The following is a 17997-nucleotide window of genomic DNA, read 5'->3' on the forward strand; positions in this document are numbered from 1 at the left end:
ACATCAATGTTTTGGTAACTGAGGCTCAGGTGTCCCTTAAATGTGGTTATTAGATTCCTGACAAACTGATACTCTCTCCTCTGTCCCAAACCTTTTGAAAAGCTGTTTCAAAGGCTTCTAGGCTATACAGGTGCAAGTGTGAGCGTGTACCTGGAGTTTTCTGAGTTGTTTCACAGCCTCATCCCTGCCTTTGTTTGCGGCTTCGATCTGTCCCTCCAGCTCGTTCAGGTCCATCTCCAGCTTCTTCTTGGCAGCAACAGCCAGAGTTCTCTGCTTCCTCTCGTCCTCCAGCTCTGCCTCCATCTCACGCACCTAAAGGAGTAAAACAACACACAGCATGTCAGACTGAACCAAATGTTTCAGCACTCATGACATGAGTGACAAATGACATGATCTGTGTGCCCTCTGTACCTGTTTGACAAGCGCCCTCTTTTTCTCCTCTCCCTGCTCGTCTCTGGCCTGCAAGTCTCGGTCAAACTGAGCCTTCATGGCCTGCATGTTGACCTCCAGACGCAGTTTGGCGTCCTCTGTGGCCTGCAGCTCGTCCTCCAGCTCCTCCAGCTGAGTTCTCATCTCCTCCACCTGCTGCTCCAGTGTTCGCTTGGACTTCTCCAGCTCATGGACCTGCACGCAGCATTGGGAGAAACAATAACGTCACCGAAACAGGCTGGACAAAGCCAGATCAAAGGTCATCAGAAAACCCTGTGTGGAGACTGATGCATAAAAAGAAAAATCAAACCTATATCTAATAAGCATCATCGGTATGGTGAACGCAAACGCAGAGCTGGAGGCTATAATTTAATTTCAGCTGTGAATGCAACAGATTTAATGCGGACACATCTATCTGCAGAGAAGTGCCTTTACTCAGTAATAAGATTTCATTTAGCAGGGTCATTTAAGAGGTCAAAGTTCACTTACGTTCTTCCCCACGTCATCCTTGGAGCTCATCAGGTCCTCCATCTCAGCACGGAGCTGCTTGTTAAACCTCTCCAGTTCCTCTTTGGCCTCCAAGGCCTCTTCCAGAGCTCTGGCCATAGCCAAAGCCTTGGTGTCCTTCTCTCTGGCCTCAGCCTCTGCACGGTCACGCTCCTCAGCATAACGAGCTGAAATGGTCTTCTCTTCAGCCAGCAGCTAGTGAAGGCAAACAAACAATGGCCTTCAATGACACTTACATACATCTGAACTCAATCTATCATTTCAAAAACATTTTTGGCAGCCCAGCATACCTGGTCGAACTTCTTTTGTTTTTTTTCCAGGTTGGAGACGATCTGTCTCTGGTGGTCCAGGTCAACCATCAGGTCATCCAGCTCCTGCTGCAGCCGGTTCTTGGTCTTCTCCATTTTGTCCATGGCCATTGTCTTCTCTTCCAGACGCTGGTTGGTCAGCTCTACGTCCTTCTGGAGTTTTCTCTTCACCTCCTCCAGGCCCTCCATTGAGCCCATGTCCTCCTCAAGCTTCTTCTTTGTCTCAAACAGCTGCAGGAAGGACATATTTTCAAAATAACATTTCAACACGTGATCATCTTGCTTTGTTGTGGTCATTGTGGCCTTTCCTGTCACATGGGTGTGTACGGGCAAAATAGGCAGCAGTACTATGTGCAAAGTCGGCAGAAGACAACTGAAAAGATGAGGCAAATTAATGAGCTGTGTGATTTGTGAAGCTACTGATAGAATAAACAAGTTACTTGTAACAGAAGTTTATCTTTAAAATTTCAGTTCCCCACTGAATCATCTACCTTCAGACATTTTCACTTCATGTAGTTTTTAATTTCCTGCAAGGCCTCGCTACTTTACAGCTGTCTGCATGCTGCGCTACACGTCACCGGCAGGTGTTCACAGCTGGTAAACAGCTGGAAACTTCATCCCGGCCCTTCTCTTTGCACTTGGTCGAGCAACAGTGGTACCTGAAAGGTGTGCCTGCCCGCCTCATGTGTTTGTGTATGTCAGACCTTTAGATGTGTGTAAATATCTACATACATGTGTGTTGTACGTGCTGTACATGTTTATGATGACTTATTAACGTTTGTGATTATCAGTGCCCGTACCTGAGAGTGCACCGTCTGCAGCTGTTTCTCCAGGTTGCGTCGTGCCTCCTCTTCCTCCTCCTGCTGCTCCAGCAAGGTGTTCTTCTCCACCTCCAGCTGCCGGATTTGGCCGCTCAGGTTCAGCTTCTGACGCGTCTCCTCCTGGCGCAGCTCCTACACACCAGAAATGATGATCAGACCAAAGAAAAGCAGGGATACATATTTGTTAGTATAAAATATCCCTATTGAGTGAGTAATCACAAAACAAGAAGGTATAAGGTGCACTTTCTGTCACACACACTGCATGCCATGGCTGAAATGTCACCATAAAAAAACCTGTTGACTGTGTTGATTTGTTTTCTTGAAATCATTCTGTGTACCCTCATTACCATCCTGGTGTTTGGACTTCAGACAAAATTATTGTGAAAAATATTTAACACCTTTGTTACTTTTGCAGTTATTCTAAATAAAGTTTCCTGTAGCTTAAAACTCTACTCATGTTGATGCTGTCTCTTCTGTACCTCTGAGTCCTGCAGTTTGCTGTTCAGTTTGTCGACTTCCTTGGCCAGTTTCAGGCTCTTCTTCTCTGCCTCCTCCAGCAAAGCGGATGCATTGTCCAGCTCCGTCTAACAAAAGACACACCAGGTTATGAGGAAAACACAATAAACTAATCCAAAGTGTACCATGAATATTCCCATTAAAATATTCATTGGATTTCTAGAGTAATGTGGGGCTACACAACTTAATTTCAAAGCAGAACTGCCCCAAAGCCGTGCTTCTCTGACCCCTATAACTGTCCATGCAGATATTTACCTGTAGTTTGAGTGAGCGTTCGGCCAGCTCTCCCTTGACCCTGTCTACCTCGGTGACCCTGGACATAAACTCCTGCAGCTGGCCCTCCAGTTTCTTCCTCTTATGTTCAGACTCTGTCTTCGCCTGCTGCAGGCTCTTCACATCACAGGCCAGCTCTTTGTTGTCGCTCTCCAGACTCTGCTTGTTCTTCTCCAAGTTGGCCTTGAACTAAACAGAGTGAAATAATGGTTTTATGTAGCTGTAGTATCTTAATTGTGAGCATGATTTAATTTTGTGTCTACACATCTCACAACTGATGTAGACTGATGAGGACAAGCCCTGTAAGCATAAGCATGTACGACTCACTCACCCTCTTGGCCTGTTCCAGCTGTTCGGCTAGCTCTTCCAGCGCTGTGGCGTGCCTCTGTCTCATATCCTGGATCTGAGCCTCGTGGTTTTTGGTCTCCTCATCGATGGCCTTCTTCAGCTCTGCCACCTCTTGCTCTCGCTTGGACCTGGAGTTCAGACGCAAGGGAGAAGGTTTAGAGGACAGGACACCTTCTAAGATACAATATAAAAGTATCTTAACATGCAGGGATTATTGGTACTGTCATCTTATTAAAATCCCAGTTAATTGGTCACTAAGAACTTGAATGGCTCCGCGACCCACTTTTGGACTGTGACCCACCAGTTGGGAACCACTTCCCTAGTACTCCCCACGACCTGTAAACAGACGTTGGTGTATAAAGTCGCTGCAGTTCCCCTTTATCATCACTGATAAGCTTTTAATAATCACCGGAGCTCCTGCTGGGCTGCGGTGGTATCCAAAGTGTCCTCGAGCTCTGTCTTCAGGGCCTCAAGCTCCTCACTCAGATCCCTCTTTAATTTCTCAGCTTTACTTCGACACATCTTCTCTGACTCCAGGTCCTCCTGAAGCTCAGCCAGATGGGCCTGCAGCTCCCGAATCTGCTTCAAGGCGTTGTTCTTCTGGACGGTCTCCTCATCACTCCTGGTTGGAGACACCGAAGAACACAAGTCAGTTTTCTGGAGACATATACAACTTAGACCTTCAGCTAAGGATCGGAATTTACAACAATTTATCATACGCCAAATCACTATCTTCATTTTTTTTAATATTTAGTTTTACCAAAAGAATCTTTGAGGATATGTTGGTCCTCAAAAAAAAACAAAAAACAAAAAAAAAAACAGGATAAGCAAGAGTATGTTCCTGCACACTTCAACTCCTTTCAGGCCGCAGACCTTCACCTCTAAACAAACAAAAAAAACCTTCTTTAGCTCCTCTAAGTTCCACAACCTCCACTGTTAATACACACTTTACTTCAACTGCTTTGAGTGTTTACACTACAGCTGCCACTTCACATTCATTTCTTTCAGGACTTCCACTTTGAATTGACCCATCCAGATCAATTAATAACCTGCACTTTACCTACACATTTCAGCTCCTTTCAGTACCTGAATACGTTTAGCACGTTCACTTCAACAAATACTTCCACTTAACTCAGAGCTCACACTTTAACTTTTATCAAGGACTTGTATTTTGACTGCCATATCAACCCGTTCAGTAGTTAATTTTCAACGGCCACTTAAACTTCTTTCAGTTGTTTAGTTTCAACTGAATATTTCTAGGAGCAAGCAAAAATAAATTCTTCTTTTTTCAGCAAAAGTACAAGAATGCAGAAATGTTGATTCCTTGAATGCAGTTATTCAAACTTCTATTGTCTGTGTATGTAATGAGATGAACATGAAAGTCTATGATGTCATTTTTTAAACTGAAATGAGGCCACCAGTGCACACAGGGTGGCAGTGTGGTCAACTCTTCACTGCTGAAGCTTTCCCCATAACGTGTGCGTGAGTGTGTGTGTGTGTGTTCTCTGTGGGAAGATGAACATGTTAATGAGACTGTTGATCTGTTTGCTGCTGGACGTGAAGCCAAGTCAAATTCATGCTGGCTTCAGCGCCCCTGTAACATTCCTCACTTACAGCGATACCCACTGATTAAACACACTGAATGTAATAATGACTCAGTTTCATAATCAAAATGATGCCACAGCGTTGATTAAAGGCACTAATGACTCCCATATAAAAGTCATTTTCCAAAATAACATCATAGAATTGTTCTCAGAATAGCTGCTGAATTTAAAATGGGGCTCATCAAGTTTAATGAATGCTTAATTATCTGGAGCTGTGACTAAACTGATGATTTCTGCATGTGAAATTAGTGAGACAGACCAGCGACCCCTGTAGTCTGGATTATTAGCTTGCTGCAAGAAGGAAACTACTGAGAAGTCACATTAACCTTCAGAGCGACGACCTCCACAGCTGTTTATCTCATCTGCAACTAAATGGGAAAATAATTAAATATGACACCAAACGTGTTGCTCAGAATATTTTCCCACTGTGTGGAAAATCAGGATAAACGGAGGAGTGAGCTAAATTAAGGACATATTTTGTTGCAGGGTAAGGTTGGTAAGACGCGGGTCTTCTAAAGCCAAAGCTGACAACACTTTTCATTATCATTAAAGACAAAAATCTCCTGACAGTAAATGCAGCCTTGTTAATAGTCTCTGCTCCACTGTGAAATGAGAGAAATGTGGAAAAACGACTGCAAAGCCAGAACAGAGAGCATCCATCAACATCAATTTGCCTGTAATCAGACACGGCTGCCTCCGAGATGAAAGGTCTCAGACACAAACACTGCAGCTGCAGAGTAGAGACGGACTGAGGTAGGGGGAAAGATAGAAGAATAGCGTGTATGTGTGCTGAGACACAAGCTGAAGCAGCTTATGAGGACGTTAGCTGCTTCAAGTCAGAGTGCAGAGTTGACCCAGTGTTCATCTCTGTGGTGTAACATCTATTTTAGGTCTTGCTATTGACTTGGAGTGCAGTTGTCATGGAAATAGGATGTGCTGCACAAGTGAGAGGATATGTGTGAAGTTGTACATCACATACTGGAAATGAGCAACACCGCTAACAGTGAAGGTTTGTTGTGATATGAGTTCAGAGGAGTCTGCCTCTCAGTGGCTGTAAGAATACACTTCAGCGTACTCAGTCCTTCCACATCAGGCTTTAGATATCTGTCAAAACAATTCATCGACTTTCTGCAGTCATCAGTTCAACAGATGTTGAGCTGAGACAAAATATGTATCATTGCAAGGCGCTGACATTTGGACAGCTATCTTTGGACTTCCTGTCAATAAACAGCCACTTAATAATAAAGGATATAATAGCATTTGCTTCATTGTTAGCACGAAGAAGAATTTATAGAGTATTAACGTAAGAATATTAAAGTAGAATACATTTAGCTCCCTCTAAGGAAACTTTCTGCTGTTTTGTCAATATTTTCATGTTTGGATTCAGTATATTAGTGGGTTTTTTTTGGCAGAAGGTGACTGATACAGTCAGTTGTGACACTTGTGTGAAAGATTTTAATATGTCTATCCCGAGTTCCCCTAGGATTTTTAACAGCAGCGGTGCTTAAGTGAGAGTTTCATTTTGCGCTGCCAAAAAACATTTAGCATGTCCGCTGACACATGATGGGCTTTAGACACATTTTTGTTTATGTCGAATATGTTTGATAAAATGCACGAGGGCAGATCTAACATTTGACATCTAGTGTTTTAATCAATACTGTGACTCTAACATTGCTTGAAAAAACAACTGACTGTTAACAAGTACGACACAGATAGAAGTCCAGTTGCAGAAATCAAATCCTGTTGAAATGCAGATAATAAAGAGCTGATATCCATAAAGATGCCACGTCGGTCGTGTGGACAATACAAGACAAAACAAAGCGAAATGTAAACACACACTAAATGCTGCGAAACAGCAGAGTGTATCACATCCTCTACAGAAGCAGTCAGTGCGATGTGTGGGTGGTGAGTGAGGAGAGAGAAACGGCGTGTCTGCACTCAGGTTTGCATTTTTGCCCTACAGTTTTGAACTGAAGCATTTATTGATCACACAGTTAGGAATAAACAAGGAACAGAAAATCAACCAGTGACAAAAAGAATAATGGAAATTGACTGTGACCGAACACCAGGGGTGATTTCAATGTTTTACTCAGATATAAATGCAGAAAACATTGAGAAGAACATCACAGCGGACCAGAGTGAGTCCATGAATGACACAAGTTAACTTGCATAGTTTATGATTTTTCTGTAGAATATAAAAAAAACACTTTTATTTGGGTTGTTAAGTCTGGGACAGTTAAAGGTAGAATTTGGAGAAACTAGAGCTCTGCTATCACTGACCTGGCCAGAGCAGCCTGCAGCTCCTCCTCCTTCTTGCTCAGTTGGATCTTCAGCTCCTCTATTTGGGCCTGGAGCTCAACAATCTGGTCCTGCAGGTCAGTCGTCTCAGCGTCCAGTTTGCGTTTAGCCTTCTCCAGCTCCTGCCGCGTTTTCTCCTCCTTCTTTAATCGCTCTAAAGGGAGTTGCAATCGCATGAAAAAGATTCATTAATAAAATGCTGAATCAAACAGGCCAAAAACTGTTAGAAAACTAAACTTTTGGTTTCAGTTGATCTCGAGAGGTAAACGGTCACAAGTTAGCGAGGGGTCATACGAGGCACAGAGAGGTCACACACAATGATAAACCACAAACACTTAATTGCCAACAGCCTGACACAACTAATGGTAATCAGATTAGCTGCTGTGTTAGATGTCCGTGTGAGTTTTTTAAACTTTCCCACACACCTTGGGACTATCAAGTGCGACCCCACACTTAAATCATAAAAACAATGTTGCTTGTTAACTATTCAGAATGTATTACTGACAATAAAAAACAGGAAAAATATATTTTTGCCATTCATCAAATGTTAATCATTTAAAGATTTTTTCTCTTTCTGAAATTCATTCATTCATGGTTATTTTTCATGTTTATACAGTTTATCTTACATACAGGCTACTGTAAATTCGCCTGGACAGTCACCTACCAAACATGAACTAGTCATGGAACTGATATGACGGTGGCCATCTGTCCTTTTGTGTCTGTTCTGGTAAAGGTTTCCTATTCATGGAGCCAATCACAGTATCTCACTGGAAGTCAGAGTCTCTCACCTTCCAGGTCAACCATCATCAGCTCCTGCTTGTTCTTGACCTTGCCGAGGTTCTTTGCTTTCTCCTCCTCTTCTGTCAGCTGGGAGGTCATCTCGCCAATCCTGTCCTCCAAAAGCTTTTTCTCCTGTTGGGTAAAATCAAAGTGTGGGGTTAGACTGGAGGCTTCAAGACACAAACATACTACATGGATGTAAAAAGGTCAAAATACACAATCTTTTTTTATTAATCACTAATGAACATGCGTCATCACCTTCTTTTAGGTATTTTTGATGTTGTTTAATGCATCATTTACAGATCTAATCCTCTCACCTTAAGGAACTTGGAGTTTTGGTCCTCCAGCAGGAGAATGTCCTCCTCCATTTTCTTGATCTTCGCCTCGGCCGTCACTTTATCCAGCTGCAGCTTCTGTCTTGCAGCTTCCTCCTCATCGAGCTGCTCCTCCAGGTCCTGCAGAGAAAAAAACACAAACACATTTGCACAGATAAAGATTGATAACCCATTCTAATGCGATACAGTTGAAGTTTATAAAGTGAAGTTTAACAGCTACAACTCTTTAAAGCCCCTGAACACTCGTCTTTAAATCATAAAAGTATTTCTCTACATTATTAAATATTTATGTATAAATAAGCAATAATCAAAGTAAAGAATAAAAACACCTTAAGGTATTATTTAAGAGTTTTACACTTATCAGGGTGGTCTAATCAGATCTGTGAGACATGGACGTGAACTCTCTTTAACTTCAGTATATAAATGACAGGAAGGCCCTTTAAAGGTTCAGATGAGGACAGTGTTGATAGTTTATAATGCTTCTGAAAGGCAGGTATTAACAGCATGGATGTCAGCATATCAAAACAAAAAACGGAGAGAGATGTGTATGTATAAGTTTGGTTTAAATATGTGAGGATATAAACCTGGATGTGTGACTGCATCTTCTTCTTCTCGTTCTGCAGGCTCTGGTTCCTCTCCTCCTCCTCCTCCACCCTCGACTCCAGGTCATGAAGGATCTCCTCCAGCTCCTGCTTCCTGGAGAGCAGGCGAACTCTCATCTCCTCGGCCTCGGCAAACAGCTCCGTCTCTGCGTGGAGTTGTTCTGCTAGAATATTCTTCTCCTCTACAAGCTGGAGAGAGGAGGCAATTTGAGAAAAACATCCAGCCTTCTGAGCTGCAACATTGATTACTCAACTGTCAGTGCTACATCAGCTTGTACGAGGTGAAATATTTACTCTGCATCACAGAGGACACGCTTACCTGTTGGTGTTTCCTCTCCATCTCCACGAGCTCATTCTCCACCTTGAGCTGTCTCTCCTTGACCTTCACCAGCTCCTCATCTTTGGCTTGCAGCTCCTCCTCCTGCCTGGTGACCTGCAGCAGAGGCTTCACCTGAGAGAGAGAGAGAGAGAGAGAGAGGGAATAACAAATAATCCTCTGCAGGATGACTGCATTTTAACACTTTATAAGACACAGAATGCAACTGAATATCATTTTTATGGTCGTACAAGTGAGGGACAACCAGTAGGGACAATAAGGCCGACAATTATTTATTAAGAATGCACATTTACTGACATCTTTAATCACATTTTCTTAGTACTTCCAAGCAGTATGTATGTTCCAAGTAATATAATTTATCAATTAACTTGACCTGGACCCTGATAAGCAGGAGAAAACTGATGGATGGATGAACTTATTAAAGGATTAATTTAATTTAAAGTTTTGCTAGAACTGACCCTTGTCAGTCATGATTAGATGAGCTTACTCTCTACACAATCTAGTAGTAGTAACAGTGTTTCCTACAGGTCTGATGGCGTTGACTCAAACTCCACAAAAGAGTATTGTGGCCCCCTGTTCTTTACAACCTTCTGTCTGTCTCAGGCTACCTTGTAGATTATAGGTATGACATCTTTCAATAGCCCACAAACACATGCCCAAAAAAAAAAAAAAGTTTCTGTGTAAGACAGGCAAGAAAAATCATTCAGTTTCAGACTTCAATACCTTCCAAGGCCAGCGTTCAGTGTTTGTTAAGACTGTTCAATACCTGCAGATATTGTGCTCTAATGAGCCAGTGAAACAGAAATAGATGAACTCGACAGTTTATTCTTGACCTTAAAAAGACCAAATCGACAGTAGTTGACAAAATCATCTCAAGGTCCACTTATCCGCTCATTCTGGAGATTCTGACTGCATCACGCGGCCCTCATCATGAGCTGGAGTTTCCTCAGTTGCCATAGAAATGTAGATGTTGAGACATTTTTGCAACATTTAAACACCTACATTTCAAAGGAAACTGAGCAAACTCTGTCAAGAGATTTTTAGTTTTCTCTGTTGTCTGTTTAGTCCTTTTTTAACTGGAGAAACGTTGGAGGCATCCAATCACTAGTTTGTGAAAATGCTCAGATCATTGGGTGAAGCAGAGATGTGGAGCTGTGTATCATCTGTGTAGCATATATGAACTATATTGTTGGAAGAGGTAGCTGTCCGGTTCTTACCTTGGTGAAGAGCCGCCACCACTGCCAGTGTCGCAGCTTCAGGTAAGCAGCGCAGTTCCTCTGGAGGACCTTCAGAGCACTCAGCTGCTGCTGCTTCTTAGCAAAGGCCCTGAGTGAAGAAAGAAAGAGTAACAGGCGACAAATCAGTGTCTGGGTACAGCAGTGTTTTTAAAGTCGTAGGTGTTTTTGGAGACCAAGTTTGGGCTGTTAGTGTACAAATGAGCTGTAAATGCACCAAACTTTTTCCTCATCATGCTGCTTTATGCACTAATATAAATGCTAATCACGACAGACGCTTCAGTGCTTGTGATTGTTTTGGATGGGAATTTGAACTTCTGGATGTGTTGTGCCTCAGATTACCTCTCGGAGTTTGAGTATGGGATTGGCATCCTTAAATGCATCTTGAGTATCCAAATGCTGATATATGTTCATACGTAAGAAATCTATAAGACAATCTAGAGATCTGACACTCACTTGCGTGCCAAGTATCCACGGCAAACAGACTGGAAGTAGATGATGATGTCAGTGATCTTCAGATCTCTCTCCTCCTCCAGGTGAGCCAGAACCCCGGTTCTGAAGAAGATCTTACTCTGACCGATACGAAACAGGTTGGGGTCCAGCTCCAGGGCTCGGATCTATAAAAGGAACATAAGGAGTTGTTCAGGATTTACCTCTGTAGGCAGGGTGAAATTACATTCTGATTTAATATATTTAAGGCATGTTAAATTTAAGGCAGTTTGACATTACAATCAAGTGAGTATTTGTGTTCAGGTGTTTCCACCGCAGGAACTTTCCCCGGGGACTGACAACCTTTTCAAGAACTAAAGAACAAAACCTGCGTCATGCAGCTGGATAGCAGCAAGGGAGTCAATAAGAGAGAGGTAAAGAAAACGAAGCCAGTGAATGAAAGAGATAAAACTTGATATTAATGTGTAGCAGAAATAAATAACCATCAAACACTCAGCGGATCACTGTGGAGACAGGTGCTTGAGTTTACAGTTTCCTTTCTTTCTTCTTTTCATTCATCTCTCACATTAAACTCAAACATCAGAGTCATGCAACAATTAATACAACGAACAAAAGAATAACTCTGTGTTGTTGTGTTTCAAACACTTGCCCTCATTCTTTAATTTGCCATGGGTCTTATTTAATAATCATCACGGTTCTTCAGATGCAGTGGAAAAGCAAAAGGGACTTTAGTTTCTAAAGTTTGTTCCTCTGGTTCTATTGTTCCTCGAACCTTTTGTTTGAAAAAGCCTAATCATTTCTAAATTATGGCTGCTCAGCAGAATATACAGTAAGTCAATGTTTCCTGTGTTGCAGTTTTTAAATTGAACCATGGAAAAACAAAACAAAAAGCCCTACCATTCTCTCACAGGCTTGTTTCCCATCCATGAATCCTTTGGGGATAGCATTAGGTGTCAGGATCTCATATCTGTGAACAAAAGAGAACATTAATATAAGCTTGTCCTCTGTGAAATGAAGTTACAGAGCTCAAAACACCTCTTCTGTTGTTTGTCACCTCTGTCTGAATTCCTGGAAGACGATGCGGTTGGGGAAACCCTGTCTGCAGATGCGAATCCCCTCTAGGACTCCATTACACCTCAGCTGGTCCAGGACCAGGTGAGGCTCCAGTTTACCAGCCTGAAGGAAAAGACAAATACACATTTGTACACTACACTTCAAGAGTTTTAATGTACAATTTCTGCTCTGCTCTGCTCTGCTCTACAGGGATAATCAATGATAATGACAATATAATGAAAAAAGTTTCAGGTCGCTCCCTTTCCACTGCTTGCTGCTCAGCTTCTACCAACTGAATTTGTAATAATTGTTTATTTACTCTTTTCTCGTGGTTGGGGATGATGCAGCGCACAAAGTTGGGGTTGGTGTTCCTCAGTGTGGCCATGAGCTTGGTGAGCGACTCCTTGTAGAGCTGTCCCACTGTACGAAACATGCCCTTTTTCGTTTTGTAGGTGGCGCCAAAGGCTGTCTCGTTCATCCCTGCCACCTGGTCCAGGCCCACGATACGGTCCACTGGAGGGAAGACGATGGAGAACTGGTTAGAGCGAAAAGACTTCATGGGGATAAATCAAACAGCAGCAGCAACACAGTAACATTAGGTGGCTACATGAAGTGCAAATGGATGGAAAAAACATGACACACTACGGTCAAACAACAGCAGTCTAACAAAGTAGCATTCAAAGTCTACAACTAGCACTAGCTTCTACAGATGGAAATGGAGAGCATAGCCTATCTACTCCTGTGTACATACAGGGCTCTTTATGTTGTGTTACCGTGGTGGGATGCTTTACTCACTAAGCACTAACAATGTTACACTGCAAGAATTGAATGGCTCTTCTCTGGTCCTAGTGGATGAATGTTGATGCTTGATGGAAGCTACATGAGGGCTTTTCTGCATTTTACTGCTCATTCCACAGAACCTGCATCAGCACAATGGCAGTAAAAGCATCTCTTTTCAACATGTTTAAACGTAAGAGGTAAAAATATTACAATATAATGGTCATAACCAATATTAAAGGGGCACTCCAGTGTTATGTATTATGTCTAAAACTGCAATGATTAGCTAATTAACTGGCAAGTCAATCAACAGATAATAAATTGGCGACTATTTTGATAATCAAATAATAACTCAAGTAATCTTGTGGGTCAATTTTGCTAAACATTTGGTGGTTCCAGCTTCTCAAATGTGAGGATTTGCTGCTTTTCATGTTTTACTGTATCTTTTGTTGGATAAGTTTGGGTTTTGGTCTGCTGGTTGTACAAGACAAGATAGTTGAAGACGTCACATTGGAAACTGTGATGGGCATTTTCACAGTTTACAGATGTTTTGTAGATGAAACAATTGATTAGCAGTTTAATGAAAACAATTGTTAGTTGCAGACCTAATACTGTCTTCTGTGGCTGTGCACGGAGCTTTGTCAAATGTGAGAAAATGACACAAGTGGCATCACAGCATCATTTCTGCTCAGGCTTGGAGACAGAGACGCTGCATTGCAAACTGGGGATGTCAAGTTTGACATGGCACAAAGGAATACAATAAATCAAGCTAGTCATGACAATTACAGCTCAAGTCATTGCTAGTTTTGGTCCTTTCGTGGAATTAGAAAAATAAAATACAGAATATCACCATGCTGATCCACTGAATAGCAAATCTTTTTATAATCTAGCAGAAGGTTTATTCTTGAAAAAAAACAAAAACTTGACAAAATGACACAGCACATGAGTTACGATTTGACACTCAATTATAAAATATAAAATAATACACTATACCACTTATTAATGTCGACTCAATTAAAGTTACGAGCATCTGATGAGTCTCAGACTGCCTGAGTTTAAACCGAGGTGATGTATGGACTTTGTGTCTAGACCCTCCACACTGACGTCTGAGCTCAGAGCCAAAACAAATACCAACATCTGCTTCCAATTCCCCGCTACTGTGATCCTAGCAGGGCAGGGGGAAGGCGGGAAATTAATGTCATTAAATTTTCTTCAGTCAAGCTTCAAATCTTTAATTTGCTCGTGGATGTATCACATCGCAGAGGAGGGACAAAAACAGACCGCAAACTGCTGCTCTAGATCCTAAAGCTTCAGGGCTATGGACCATACGAAGATCACGAGACAACCTAAAAAATACTAGGACACTAGTTCAACTAAAGGGAGATACTGACTACATTCTACTTTAGCTTATTTATAGGCAATACTGCTTTTGGCTGAGACAAGAGAGCCATGCAGCCTGGAAGCACATGGGAGCCACTGTAGCTATGACGGACACAGCATCGGCTAAAGCATGAAACAAACAGCCAGATCTGGGCAAAAATATACCAGTGCACTGTCAAGAGGTCAAACTGCTTGGAAAGCGCTTACATTTAGCTGACCAAGCACCCTGAGCAGCTTCACAACTCAAAACTGTTCATTTTCAGCTATTATTATTTTGGCCCAGGTCTGCTATAGCACGACCCATTCATTCACCTGCCGGGTCATCCAGACTAGTGACATTGTCATAGAATGAAGCCCTTTGAATGGTCTGAATCTCTACAACACAGAGAGAGAGACAGGAGGGGGAGGGGGTGTTATATTGACTCTTAGAAATCATAAACGTATAGGCCTGGGTCAACAAGGCAGACAGCTGTTGTTAGTAGGCTTGAGTGAGAGACATACTGACATGATTGTTAACTGAAGCAAATCAATACATACTGAATGAATCTTAAAGGATGGGTTTGTAAAATTGATCAATTCTAGTATCTGGCACCATTTCAAGTGTTTAGAGATAAGAAGGTGGCAGCTTACCATCTTTCCAAAGTTCAGCCACAAACTTGTCAGTTGACTGGTGTAGAAGTGTGGCCACATTGTCATTCAGGGGGTCCATGTTCTTCATCAGCCACTCATCTGCCTTGTAGTCAACCTGCGGTAAGCGAGTGACACAGCTCAGATAAGTACAAAACTAATAACACAATTATAGTCTGACTAAGCCGATGTAATATGACTCTGAACAATCTGATAACAACACACTGTTTTTTTACATTATCAACATTTTTTGATAAAAATCCCTTTAACTTGCTTTCTTACAGGATCTAAAGCAGGTCATTGCATTTCTGTACTTCAGTTCAGTTATCTGTATATTCCGAGGAATGTCCCATTGGAGTGAAAGCCCATTTCGCCAACAGATCGTTATAACAAAAACAAATGCCCATGGTGTTTTTTGTGCCTAAATCTAAGCAAACATTCACCACAGCATTGCTGATAAATGTAACATATCCATGGTTCACAAAAACAAACAACGCCAACATTGGAAGTGTGTATTTTCAGAGAAACTAAATTTCGAAGCAATGGCCGTTTGTTTTTGGGGATAACAGACTGCTATAGAAATTGGCTTTTGGTCCAGTGGGGCATTTTTCAGAACAACGGGGCATTTTTTGGACCAACAAGGCTGTTGGAACAATGGGCAGTACCCTCCAATAAGAAGTTTGCTACATATTTTAAAAGAAAGCTAAAAACGTACCTCTTCACATTAGCCTATAACTAGCTATGGCTTTCCTGATGCAGGCCTTCATCTCTTTTTCTGCACTTTGTTTTGCACTTGTGCACTGATTCACTTCTTTTGAAATATTACAATCTACTTGATTTTATGCTCTCTATTTTTTTAACTTTATTTTTATAATTATTATTAAGAGGGTTTTCTTTTCCATCTTAAGTTATACATTCTATGTATTCTTTTTTCACCTCAATCGTTACCTTATTTTTATTAAATTATTTAATTTTCCATCCGATTTTGCATTAATTATGGCACTTCATCCCTGTTTTTATATTTGCTCTATGTCTGTATTCATGTGGAGCACTGGGTGCATGTAATTTCTTTCTTTCTTTTTTTTTTTTTTTAAGATTTTTTTGGGCATTTTTTGCCTTTAATGGACAGGACAGTTAAGTGTGAAAGGGGGAGAGAGAGGGGATGACATGCAGCAAAGGGCCACAGGCTGGACTCGAACCCGGGCCGCTGCGGCAACAGCCTTGTACATGGGGCGCCTGCTCTACCACTAAGCCACCGATGCCCCATATAATTTCTTTTTCGTAAAGCAAAGTCTATTATTATTAGTATCATTATTATTATAGCAAATAAATGTAGCGTAATTCAAATGTCATATCTGTTGGCCACACAGCTGATACTAATGTAATATCTTTCATAGGCTAATATTGGCTGGCATATGGGGAGAGGACATTTATCAGGGTTCAATCACAGTAGTTTACGACATTAGATTAAAATGTTGTGATCTTCATAAACATAAAAAATAATCAAAAACATCCTGGTATAATGCATAACTAAGTAAGCCCCACAAAGATTCTAAAATATATGTTCTTGAGTATTTCAAATGTCAAACTGTAAAAGACTCATTTACACATGAGAGCTGTGAATCAAATATCTTATTATGAGAATTCAGTCACGATATGTTTATGGAGACAACAATACTGATTCAACCTCCATGCATAGTTATAAGGATCTGGATAAAGTTAAGAGCTCGAAATTCTTAAGCAAAAATTTGCTGTGACACAGATATATTGTTATCTGCTGATAGTGAAAGCGAAAATACAGAAAGCATTTTTTTTTGTAGAAAGCACTGACATGTTTGTCCATGTGATGCATCTATGTAAAAAAACAACAACAACAACAACAACAACTCAAATATCGATATAGTTAACAGCCTTAAAAATACAGAACTGGCAGGGGGGGTCTAACTGTAGGTCTCTCAGGACCCCTAAACTATGTGGTTGTGCTGGAGGTCATTTAACAGAAGAAGAGGAAACATAAGGAAGAAGTATTAGCACAATGGTATCAGCTCTATAAGTCTTAATAGCTCTATTAATGTTAATACCTGTGTAACTAGCTAGTCTAGGCAGATTATCATGGCGACCTACGTCAAATACTGACTTAATATACTGCACAAGCCACAGCAGTGACTCAGACTGCATGTGTGAGTTAATATTTTTTTGTGCATTTACAACATTTGGCTTCATGTTGCTGCACATTTTTCTCCACAGAGTTCTTACAGTTCAAATCTCTGTCTGACTGATCGTGGAGTCAAACGACACAGTCCACATAACGATAAGCAGATGTGCTTCTCAGCAGGTCTCCCTGCAACACTGAGTTCTATTGCATAACACCACTCACGACATACAAATCCACTCCAATACAGTCTCATATAAATCAAACCAGGATTCAGTATTTCACTCAAATCCCACCACAGGAGAACCTTGCGTCATTGTTTTATCTGAGAGCAGACTGGTAGCAACTTTTCACTTGCTGTTTAACTTTTGCAGGAGAAGATTGGGGAAGAAAAGAGACGTATTGGACAGAATGAAAATACAATAAGAAGCAAGGGAGTCATATACATTATGTAATATGGAGGTAAAACAGAACATTCAGTCCAGTGCATGCGAACCTTTCAGACATTACCTTAATTAAAAGGTATGTGTTAAAGTACCTTAGAAATTTAAGACAAACTAAAGCAACTGAAGGAGCATTCAGCAGCAATGAAACATTAGTATTATGATATTAGTTGTATCAACCTTTAAAGCTGTGACTATATCAATATAGTTCCCATTTTTCCTATGTGACTGTCTTGGTGAGTGCTTTGTAGAAGAGAGACTGACCTATGCTCCAAAAATAAGCTCCATAAAATGAAAGCTTTATCCTTCAGTAACCTTTCATTTCCAACGAAAACCCGATATTTTTTTCTTTCAAAACACATCTACAGTGTATTCGAAGGGTGGGTCCATCTATATTCTTTTGCTGGTCTTCAAATGGAAATGCCCACTTAGCCATCAGCAAAAGCAGTGACGTAGCTAATAGTGGCGATCGATAATAATAACTAAAAAAGGTAAGTTAGTTTAGACTTTCTGAAATGGGGTTGTATTGTATTGTATGTTCTTATCCGTGGTCAGTGTAATTATTTAACGGCTTTATCGCTGTCTTCAAAGCTACGAGACTCCACCGACAAAACGGTAATTTTACCTCACAGTGCATGGGAGTTGCTGGACTAACACTGCCTTGACCTGTTGTTTAGGTTTTGTTTTTGTGTAACTTTTGGATCCAAACTAACATGGTGTTT

General features: G+C 41.2%; 1 protein-coding gene across 4 annotated transcripts in view; it reads right to left on the reverse strand.

Moving 5' to 3' along the window:
- myh10 (myosin, heavy chain 10, non-muscle) overlaps positions 1–17997 on the reverse strand; it is a 76178-nt gene that overhangs the window by 5124 nt on the left and 53057 nt on the right. For all 4 annotated transcript variants that reach the window (XM_033625010.2, XM_033625011.2, XM_033625008.2 and 1 more), the window contains 20 exons: positions 14684–14798; positions 12216–12409; positions 11898–12019; positions 11741–11810; positions 10850–11010; positions 10376–10484; positions 9141–9272; positions 8804–9010; positions 8202–8339; positions 7893–8016; positions 7087–7258; positions 3612–3824; positions 3186–3330; positions 2837–3043; positions 2545–2649; positions 2045–2197; positions 1227–1475; positions 919–1131; positions 412–624; positions 151–312 (listed from right to left, as the gene is read on the reverse strand). In XM_033625010.2, coding sequence (XP_033480901.1) covers positions 151–312; positions 412–624; positions 919–1131; positions 1227–1475; positions 2045–2197; positions 2545–2649; positions 2837–3043; positions 3186–3330; positions 3612–3824; positions 7087–7258; positions 7893–8016; positions 8202–8339; positions 8804–9010; positions 9141–9272; positions 10376–10484; positions 10850–11010; positions 11741–11810; positions 11898–12019; positions 12216–12409; positions 14684–14798 — 3204 coding nt within the window. The remainder of the gene's footprint in view (positions 1–150; positions 313–411; positions 625–918; positions 1132–1226; positions 1476–2044; positions 2198–2544; positions 2650–2836; positions 3044–3185; positions 3331–3611; positions 3825–7086; positions 7259–7892; positions 8017–8201; positions 8340–8803; positions 9011–9140; positions 9273–10375; positions 10485–10849; positions 11011–11740; positions 11811–11897; positions 12020–12215; positions 12410–14683; positions 14799–17997) is intronic.

This window comes from Epinephelus lanceolatus, chromosome 3 (assembly GCF_041903045.1).
Source record: "Epinephelus lanceolatus isolate andai-2023 chromosome 3, ASM4190304v1, whole genome shotgun sequence".
Classification (NCBI taxonomy): domain Eukaryota; kingdom Metazoa; phylum Chordata; class Actinopteri; order Perciformes; family Serranidae; genus Epinephelus; species Epinephelus lanceolatus.